Source organism: Arachis hypogaea, chromosome 10 (assembly GCF_003086295.3).
Source record: "Arachis hypogaea cultivar Tifrunner chromosome 10, arahy.Tifrunner.gnm2.J5K5, whole genome shotgun sequence".
NCBI classification, from domain to species: Eukaryota; Viridiplantae; Streptophyta; class Magnoliopsida; order Fabales; family Fabaceae; genus Arachis; species Arachis hypogaea.
The window spans coordinates 69,933,760-69,944,458 of record NC_092045.1 but is presented as its reverse complement, the minus strand read 5'-3'; the positions used below and the strand labels follow the sequence as shown (position 1 = coordinate 69,944,458).

The 10,699-nt window shown below is 35.9% G+C and overlaps 1 protein-coding gene across 1 annotated transcript; it reads left to right on the top strand.

Annotated features, from left to right (window-relative positions):
* The first annotated feature begins 3,263 nt into the window (after positions 1 to 3,263).
* LOC112717608 (cytochrome b561 and DOMON domain-containing protein At4g12980-like) lies at positions 3,264 to 5,385 on the top strand. Its single transcript, XM_025769592.2, has 3 exons — positions 3,264 to 3,681; positions 4,520 to 4,774; positions 5,059 to 5,385. Exons 1-3 carry the CDS (start codon positions 3,325 to 3,327, stop codon positions 5,359 to 5,361), a joined length of 915 nt encoding a protein of 304 aa, XP_025625377.2. The 5' UTR covers positions 3,264 to 3,324; the 3' UTR covers positions 5,362 to 5,385.
* Positions 5,386 to 10,699: the final 5,314 nt, after the last annotated feature.

Sequence of the window (10,699 nt, the reverse complement as noted above, 5' to 3'; positions counted from 1 at the left end):
AATTGAGAGCGCACCATTTGAACTTCTGTAGCTCCAAAAAATTCATTTTGCGTGTAGGAAGGTCAGAATCCAACAGCATCAGCAGTCCTTTGTCAGCCTCTGAATCAGATATTTGTTCAGGTCCCTCAATTTTAGCCAGAAAATACCTGAAATCACAGAAAAATACACAAACTCATAATAAAGTCTATAGATGTGAATTTTGCTTAAAAACTAATAAAAATATACTAAAAACTAACTAAATCATACTAAAAACTATATAAAAACAATGCCAAAAAGTGTATAAATTATCCGCTCATCAATATACAATCAGAATCTATTAAATAATCGTATGATACATAGTGTCGTAAAGACTTAACATGTACATCACAATAGTTCAAGGAATATAGAACACTCTGTTACAATCATTTTACATTGTAGTACATAGAACACATGCAATAGACGAAAATACAACTCCTTGAGTCTTGAGTCTTGGCCCATGAAGAAACCCCTAGTTCGGACCCAGGCTAGCTAAATAAGAAGAACATGCTCCTCGACAAAATGCTAACAAAGGGGGGAGGCGGGGGAGATGAAAACACATGTGTAGTTAATTTAATGTAAAGTTGATAACTGAGAGTCATTAGATGACAATTTAGTCAAACCTGTCAAATCATTTAACGACTCTCAGCTATTAATTTCATATAAAGTTAACTGCACTTGAGTTTATGTAATGACTTGCATTTTTGAAAATCTAAATATAAATAAGTTATCATTTATTTTATTAATTGGAGCTCCTTATTTTTAGGAACTAATTTATTAAGAATAATTAAATTGATTTTATGATTATTAAAGTTTAAATTTATTCTATTAGTCTGAATTATTTATTAGAAACTATTTTAATAAGCAAAGTTTTCATAATTATTATTCTCATTTGAGTTTGGATTAATTAAGATTATTATATAATTTTTCTATAATAAGATATTTTACATAATTGATTTTATGATAACTAGAGTTTAAATTAATTAGGATTTTTAGATAATTTTTATTATAACAAGATATTTCGAGAAAGGATAAAATTATTATTATTACTACCCTCTTTAATTAAAATAAAGTTTATTTAATATTATTATTTAGTTCAAAATCTATCGGTATGAGTAAATATAGGTACTCTTCGGTGAACTTGGCTTTGCTAATGTTTCATCGTATATCTTTTATCATTATGTTACTATTTTTATTTATATTAGTAACTCATATATATTTATCCCTCTATATATTATTACTTGTGTTTTAATATATATAGTTTTTATAATTATCCATTTAAGATATTTATAACTTGAATCGTTGACTCTACAGTTTAAGTACATGACACGTGCCCCTCCCTTGCCACCACATCATCATCACTTCGTTATCTTCTTCTCATTCAATGAAACATGAGAAGGGGAATAGTCAACCTTAACTCGTCTATTCATCATAGGATATAGTGTCCGTCACACTCCTCAATCATCATTTCATCAAAATCTTCACTCACGTATATAACATACAACTCGGAGGGAATCCTCAACCTCTCCAATCCGCCATCATTTACCAATTATCAATAACTTAGATACATCGTTCATTTCGCTCATTATTATCATCATTCTCATCATACCCAATCATAATTGATCTCTGTCATCCCTCATTATCATTACCCTTCTCATCATACATATTCAATCATCCATCCTAATTTCTCATTTTTAACTTCACTATCCTCTATTACACAAGTTTTAGACTCTTATTGTGGTTTATAGAAGTTTAAAAGGCTAAAAGAATGGTTAAAAACTAAAAAATTCAAGTTTTGCAAAACTAGGTGGTCATGCGTACGCATAAGTGCAAAAATTGGCATTAGTTGCATATGCAGACCACGCGTATGTGAGAAATTTGGGTAGAGAGCTCACACACGTACGCATGACATGCACCGTGTACGCATGAGCATAATTTTGACAAAGTCACATACGCAGCCCATGTTTGGGTACGCATGAGTGTTGGCAATGACCAACTCCTGCGTATGCAGGATGGGTTCTGCGTACGCATGACATATTAGAGTGGGAAACAGCTGATATGCTTCATAAACCAATTTTTCAGCCCAAATTTTAAACCTTCATAACTTTTTTCACAAAATTCATTTTTCAACCATTTTTTAACCGTTGGAAAGATTGATAAATAAATTTTCATAAAAATTTAGTTTCATAAAATTTCCAACCCTGAGGACCAAGTTATGGCCTGCCAAAGTTGGTCAAAAATTATTTTTTAACCAAGAACAGAATTTACTAATTTCTCCAAAAGTTCATAAGCCAAAACAGTTTTTAACTCAACAAAATAACCCCAAACCACTTCAATTCAGACATTCACAATTAACAAACTCAAACCTACTCTATTCCCACATTTTAACTCAAAATTATCAACTTTATATCTCAAATCCTCAATTTTACTATTCCAACAATCATTACCCAAAAGTCCACATACTCAGTATCAAAATTCCTATTCAAAATCATGTATCAACATACACTACAATCACAAACTTACCAATCTTACCTTTTTTCAGCCTCCGCCCCAACATTCATCAATTTAATACATAACTTATAAATTCACAATCACCATTCAATATCAATTTCAACAACATATCAATTATACATATTAATTCCATCCAAACACATAACTCAAACTTATTCTTAGAGGCATCTAGCCTAGGATTTCATATTACATTACATGGTATTTAAATGAAACTTAAACCGTATCTCAATGACGGCGGTTTACACCCAACGCTTGACTTCCTTCTCAATGATACCCAAGTTTGAACCTCCACCTCAAGGCTCACCCAAATGCTCCGCAAGCTAATTCAGGTTCCCAACGTGTACCAAAATCATCCAACACTCTAATATAAATAATTTCATATATACACCAATCTAGGGTTCATGAAACTTCATAAATCACAAGGGTTTGGTAATATTTTACCTTAACTCATGAAATTTATTGATAAAACTCACCTATAGCTCATACTAGAGCATCCCTAAACAACCAGAATTACAAGATTTCTCAAAATCTATAACTAAATTTTGAATTGAGCATGTACTGCAAAAATGAAGTAAGAGAATTCGAAATTCTTAGCAATATTTTTAGATAGAATTGTAGAGAATGAGATGAGTGATGTGTGGCCGCAAACGGTGTGGCGATTGGAGCTTCGGAGAGAAAGTTATGATGGTTTTGAAGAATCAAAAGGCTAGGGTTTCACTCTTCTTCCTTCTCTTCGTTGGGTCCCCGCCACATCCAAGCGGCTGGATCTCGTGGGCCATAAACCTGACCGGGTTGGGCATGGCGGGGGCACAGGCACTGGTGGCCTATAAGGATGGCAATAACGGAGCCGTAACCGTCAAGACCCTCGACATCAAGTCGTACAGTGAGATGGTCCCAGGGAAGCTGTCGTTCGAAGTATGGGGCTTGAAGGGTGAGGAGAGTGGAGGAGCCATAATGATCTTTGCAAACATGAAGGTGCCAGAGAAGGTTACGACCTTGAACCAGGTGTGGCAGGTGGGGCCCTCCGTCACAGCTGGGAGATTTGACAAGCACGACTTCGCTCCGGAGAATCTCAATTCCAAGGGGATGCTCAACTTGATTGGAGACCACAATGTTAGTGGTGGTGCAGTGGACTCTAGAACCAAGAAGAAGAATGTGAGTTTCATGTTGTTTTAGGGTACACATTGTTTTAGTTTATCACCGGAAAACTTGAGTTTTTGACAAAATATCTGTGAAACCTTTTTATATTTGAGAGACCAATTGAAATTTATCAAACTTCTTTTCTGATCTTTGGGAGGCACAAATGCCTCGGGTGGATTACCGTTTATTTTATTTCTAGTTCTTGTGATTTACCTCAATTTTATTTTATTGTTACTGTGGAGGGTGTTAGATGAAGGTATTAGTTATTTATGTTATTTTTTCAGTTTCGTTTAAAATTGTGGGGGTTTAGTTTTCTGGTAACTTTTTATGATTTCATAAATTACGTGTGTGCTCTTTATTGTTTTAAATAATCCCCTTAAGAATTTGGATTTAGCTTGTATTTTAAAAATATGATTTTTAGTATTTCATTTCGTTCGGGGTTGTGGTGTTTTGAGTTATGCATTAGTTTTTCTGATCTTATATAAAACCAAATAAACTTAAAAAGAAAAAAATACAGTGAGTGTTTTGTATGTATACTCGGTCGAGTTTGCCTGCTCACTGGGTTACTTTTTCTTTGGGTTTTGATGTTCTGTTAGAGTTTTTCGTTTTGTTTATGCGCCATTAGTTTTTGGATGAATTGAGGAATCTCTACGGTGAGTGAAATAGTTTCATTGGATTTAGATTTTAGATTGTTGGTTAAACCGAGCAATGCTTTTCACTTATGTTTCATGGAATCAATTGAACCAACACACAAGTTTGTCCCGGTGGTTGTCAAGTGGCAGCTTACTTAATTAAAAATGATTGCTGACTTGTTTTAACAGAATTTTAATCGATGGTTTATGTTGAATGATAGATTCATGGAGTGCTGAACTCTGTGAGTTGGGGTGTCCTGTTTCCCCTTGGAGCAGTGATAGCAAGGTATATGAGAACGTACCCATCCGCAGATCCAGCTTGGTTCTATCTTCATGCTGGCTGCCAGGTATCTGCTTATGCAATTGGTGTTGCTGGCTGGGCAACTGGTCTTAAACTTGGAAGCGAATCAGCAGGGGTTGTCTACAGTGTTCATCGCAATATTGGAATTACCCTCTTTTGTCTTTCCGCTATACAGGTAAAATGTTTTCCAATGTTCTTTTAATCTAGTCCCATAGATGTGTTAGTCCCTCTAGTCCTATGGTTTTTTTGTCCATTAAAAAATAATTGAATAAAAAATTTGTACCAAAAAAGTGATTTATGGGATAACACAGAAAATGATATGTTCTCACGTCAAAATGTGGATGCTTTTGGGCTGCATACACTTTATGGAAATTAGAGATTGAAGTTTTAGCAATTTTAACTATTTTGTAACAGTTAATTATTCTATTTCTTCTCCTTTCTATCTGTCTGGACTTGCAGATGTTCGCATTGTTCATAAGGCCAAAGAAGGATCATAAATATAGATACTTTTGGAATATCTATCACCACAGCTTTGGTTACACTATAATCATCCTGGGCATTATCAACATATTCAGGGGCTTTGACATCTTGAATCCTGAAAGGAAATGGAAATCAACTTACATTGTAGTGATTGCTTCATTGGGTGCAGTCGCGTTATTGTTGGAGGTGATCACCTGGATTGTTGTCGTGAAGAGAAAGTCTAGCACCAAACCATATGACGGATACAATGGACAAAGCAGGCAACAACCCTTAAACATGTGAATGATCAAGTCACTTGTATATTTTAGGTTTAAGGAATGTTAGGGACCAGCAGAATGTGCGATGTGTAGTCATCAATTAGTCATTATCAATATTTTTAATAGTGTGAAATGACATCTAATGGTATAAGATTATTCATTTTTCTTTTGATGGTTAAGTAATGGCTAGATTTCAATAAAAGTGTTGGCATCTTAAACTTTTTCTTTAGGTTTTTAGATAATATGTGTTTTAAGGACATATGTTAAAGATTATTATTAGAAGTTTTCAAACATTTTTATTTTAATAAATGCATATGAAATGGCTTGAAAATTTAAAAATTCTATTTTTTTATAAAAACTTTTTTCATCGGTAATATTAACATATGTCCAACCATAAACAGAAAAGTTCTTATATTTTTAGGATATTCAAAAAGCAACATATTTAAGCACATTTATGTCCATATATGTATATTAGTCCTGCTGTGGCATCCTCAAGACCTCATCTATAGTTTTCATTTATTTTCTGTTTCTCTTTGATTAACTTTAGTGACTATTAAAAACGTTGACTAAATACTCATTTTGGTCCTTGAAAATCACGTGATTATTCAATTTAGTCTCCAAAATTTAAAATTACCTATACTAGTCCTCCAGATTCAAATCTGGGCACTAATATAGTCCTTCGACTCTTTATGGCGATGACTAGACAAACAGAATGCTGATATGACACTCTTCCTACCACGTTGGATAATGAGTAACCAACGTCCTTTACCCTTGACACCCAAACAAGTCAAAAATGAAGAATAGACAAGTCAGAAATGAATAATAGCGGAGGTAGAGAAGAAGAAAAATACTTTATTTTAGGTCTCCATCGTTTCTTCTCCCTTTATATACAAAACGATGATATTTCTGACTTGTTTGGGTGCCAAGGGTAAACGACGTCGTTTACGCATCATCCGACGTGGCAGGGAGGGTGCCATCTCAGCATTCTGTTTGTCTAGTCATCGCCGAAAAGAGTCGAGGGACCACATTGGTGCCTGGACTTGAATCTGGTGGACCAGTATAGATAATTTTGAATTTCGAGGACCAAAATGAGTAATCGCGTGAATCTCAGGGACCAAAATGGGAATTTAGTCAAAAATACAACTTAAAAGAGGTTATATCAATGAGTTAATACTCAAAATGACCCCTGAAATTTGAGCTCTGACTTAATTTAACCTTCGAATTATCAATTGACTCAAATTGTATCTTGAAATTTTAGGCTGTGGCTCAAGTTGGCTTTTCCGTCTATTTTCGTCACCGAAAAACTGGCGTGCCACGTGTAATTAACATCTGGCAGCCTCAACAGTTCTCTGACGTGGCAAAATTTCTGTATGCATCAATTTAGCCCCTAATAATTTGAAAAAAAAACCTAGCAACTCTTATTTCTCCCAAATCATTGTTTCTAAAATTTGGTCTCTATTTTTGGCCTCCTATCATGTCCCCTAGATCTGCCTCTTCTCATGCTTCTTTATTTCATTAGCCTTCGCCATCCTCTGCTTTGGCCTCTGAGTCATTATCGCTGTCACAATTGTGGGTCAGCATCTGCCTCTGCTCTAGCTCTGCGTATTTTGGTTCTTCTTCACCGTTGCGGTGCTCGGGTTGGCCATCTGCCTCCACTCTTCTTCTGAATCTTCCGCTACTTATGCTAAGAAATTTTGGGTGACCCTGATTCGCATAGTGTTAGGTAAACAAGTGTGAAAAGCTTTCAACTTGGCCTACAACAACACCATGTGCGCACGGCATCGGCGAGATTTAAACCCACTTTCTGAAATTAGACTCTTGAGACTTAACCCTCGTTTTTTGGTGTCATGGGATTCTGATTGCTTTTAAATGGATTGACCACCATAAAAATTCATTGTAGCAAAGTTCTCTGGAAAGGGTGGACAACAACTATTTTCTTGGGAACATTTTTTCAGGAAACAAAGAGAGAACTTAGGTTGAAAGTTGGAATCTTTTGAAAAAAATCAACATACAAATGCTTTCACTTGAAGGATTTGATCTTATGTGAGCCCCAATTGGCTTGATTGATTTTAGCCTCCTCAACAATTTTTCTTTCAACCCATTCATTCTTTGCCCCAGAATCAAAAAATAATAAAAAAGGAAAAATTGAACTTGATTTTGTTATCTGAACAAATTAGGGTGAAGATTGAGAAAATAAAGCTTAAAAATTTCTTTTTTTTTAGTTCTTCTTTTGATGTAGTGATGTATTGGACTCTTAGTTCTAATGGCTTGTTTGGCCAGTGATGGTTGCTTCAATGGTTGAGAGAGAGAGAGAGAGAGAGAGAGAGAGAGAGAGAGAGAGAGAGAGAGTAGTGTAATGATAATAGTGGTGGTTGGTATAAAAGAAGGGTAAAACTGAAAAAAAAATTGTTGACCATATGTTGAGTGTTAAAAATTTGATGGTAGGGGTAGAATTAAAACGAGTTAATACTAAAAATGGCCCTTGAAATTTGCCAGGTCATCTTTCCGGTGACTGAAAACGACGGAAGGGCCAAATTGAGACACGGATCAAAATTTCAAGGTACAATTTGAGTCAATTGAAAGTTTGAGGGCTAAATTGCGTCGGGGGTCAAATTTTAGGGGCCATTTTGAGTATTAACTCCGCAATAATATGTCAGACATGTGGACTAATAGATTATCGCGATGCTAGCCACTCGGTCATTAGAATAAAAGGCATAAAAGAAAACTGTTGTTCTCATTTTTGTTTATAGTATACAAATAATATAGTTAGTGTTTTGAGGGTTACTTAAAATTGGGTTGCTTTTTGGCTTAGACATTAGGTCCAGATAACTTTTGATGCAGCGTCTGATTTGTGTTGGAGTCGAGGTGTCACCGTTCGAGTTCTTCGTGATGAGGTTGGGTGGTGGAGGTACTTGTAAGGGACTTTAATACTTAAGTTAGCAAGGGTTTAAACAGGTTTTTAGTATATTGGATCTTAAATATACTTGAGGTTCTGTTAGTGTATTTATAGTAAAAAGATAACCATCTTTGAAGTAGTTCCATCTCTGATGGTAGGTGACAGTTCCCTTTATTTTGGAAATTTGTTGAGATCTTGCTTCTAGATAAAGTAGGGAGGTAGTAGGAGATATTTCAAGAGGAAATTACTTACTTAGATAAGTGGCGTTAAACTACTTTTGTCGTGCCCGACTTCTATGAGCTCGAAAAAGTAGATGAGGCCACCTTTTTGGGTGGAATTTTATTTTTTTTGGGCCTGGTTTAGTGTTTTTTGGTTAGATATGAACAGTGCCCTTACTTGAATTTGAGCTTTAAGAGGTCGGGCTCAAGCATCGGTGATCCTGTCCTTTCACGTCGGGTAGTCCGCCTTTTAGGGGAAGTTGGGCACTCGATGTGTTTTTTGAAACATTACATCTTTTCTTAACGTTACCCACATTCTCTCTTCAGTTACCTTGGTAACCATGCGCATTTATGAGGGGTACGAAATGATATTTTATCCCTAGTACTTATAAATACTTTATTTTTCTTGTTTCTTCCCTTTTTCGCTTTCTGAAACGTTTGCACCCTTTTCTCTTTTTCTTCAACCTCTTCAACTTTCCTTCGTGCATTTGTTCCAGTATTCAGGATTTCTCCATCTTGAAAATTTAGAGGATTTTGTTTGCACTTTGGTAGAGGATAGTTTGAGTTTTTGCAGTTTGTAGTGCCCTTCTGTTTTGCGCTCCTTAAAGATTGGTGCTTTATTCTCCTTTGATTGTTTTTTTGTATTCTAGGTGATGCCCTTTCGTCTCTGTGATTGCAATATTGAATTTTAGATTTTGCAATCCTGGAAATTTAATTTTGATTTTTGAAAGATTTTTACTTGCTTTCTTTTACTGTTGCTGCGATTTTGAACGTAGGGTTCTATATTGCCCCAAAATGATGCCATTTTCTTGTAGAAGATTGCCTCATTTCTATGTGTGAGAGATATAGTGTAACTGTTGTGCTCTGGGAAGGTTTTGCGATATTTCTAGTTAACAATGACCCGACTTCTTTTGAATTTGTGAAAGCTTGTGTTGCTTATGCTTTACGTTCAGGATGTTGGTGGCAATCTTTGAAATCAACTCCCCCTTCTAATTATTTGCCTTGTTTTGTCCAATTTATAGTGATTGATTTTTGTTTGTTGTATTGTAGGTGTAGCTTGTATGTCTCGTTTAGTAGTTCACATCATGTCATCTAAGGTCCTCTCCGACTTGACTTAGGTAGATTTAACTGTTCTTACCCCTATCCCTATTATTGATAAAAAATATGCCGAAGCCTTTCATCGACATTATAGGTTATGTTTAAGTCAAGAGGATGAGAAGAATTATGGGACTGTTGATGCTGACCCTGAGGAGAGGGTCCTTTCCCCGACTTGATAAGTTGGAACGGTACTTCATATATGTGTATGATTGTTTCTTTACAAAGTTAAGGGTTACTTTTCCTTTTTCTGACTTTTGAGTCCGAGGTCCTTAAATTTTGCAATGTTACCCCTATCCAATTGCATCCTAATTCTTGGGGCTTCTTAAAAATATACCAGCTTCTTTGCGAAAACTAAATGTCTGGACTTCTCTTAAAGTTTTCTTTTACCTCTTCGTGCTTACCAAACCCTTTATCTCTAAAAAACAAGGTTGGATCTTTTTCCGTGCTATTTAGGGTAGGAAAGTTTTTGCTATTTTTGATGAGTCCTTTCACGATTTAAAAATTATTTCTTTAAGGTCTGAGTTGCAGAGGGTGCCCGACCTTTTTTCCTGAATGATGAGAATGAGCCCTTTTTCCCTTTGTATTAGAAACAAAATCCTATGATAGTCAAATATAACTCGGATGACTTAGACAAGGTAGAGGAAGGTGTGGCAGGGGTGTTCCAGGAGTACTAGGGCCAAGTTCCTTATCTGGATACAAAAAGGCACTTAGGAAATCTGAGCCAACTTCAGTTCGAGCTTGGTAGTTTTCCCTTCCATTTATAGATTTTTCTTGTAAAATTGATTGGTGACTAATGTGCCCTTATTTGGGTGTTGCAGAAAGGATGGCTCCCAAGTCGGCTGCTATGAAAACGCTCCAGACTGCTAGGAAGAACGTTATTGCATGGAGCATACAGTTGAAAAAAGTTGGTAAAACCGTCGACCTGTCTTCGCCCTCAAAGTCAGACTTGGGTGCCTCAACCTCTCTAAAGGTTATTCCTGACTTGACCTCCCGACCGACTTCTCCTCCTCCCAGCTCAGCCAAGCCAGCAACCCATCCTCTGCCTTCTTCTTCCGAACCAAATCCCGAAAAATGCAAGACTACAGAATTAGGGAGAATATATGAGTAGGATTTTGATGGCCTTGCTTGGAGTGAAAAACACATCCTTTCAC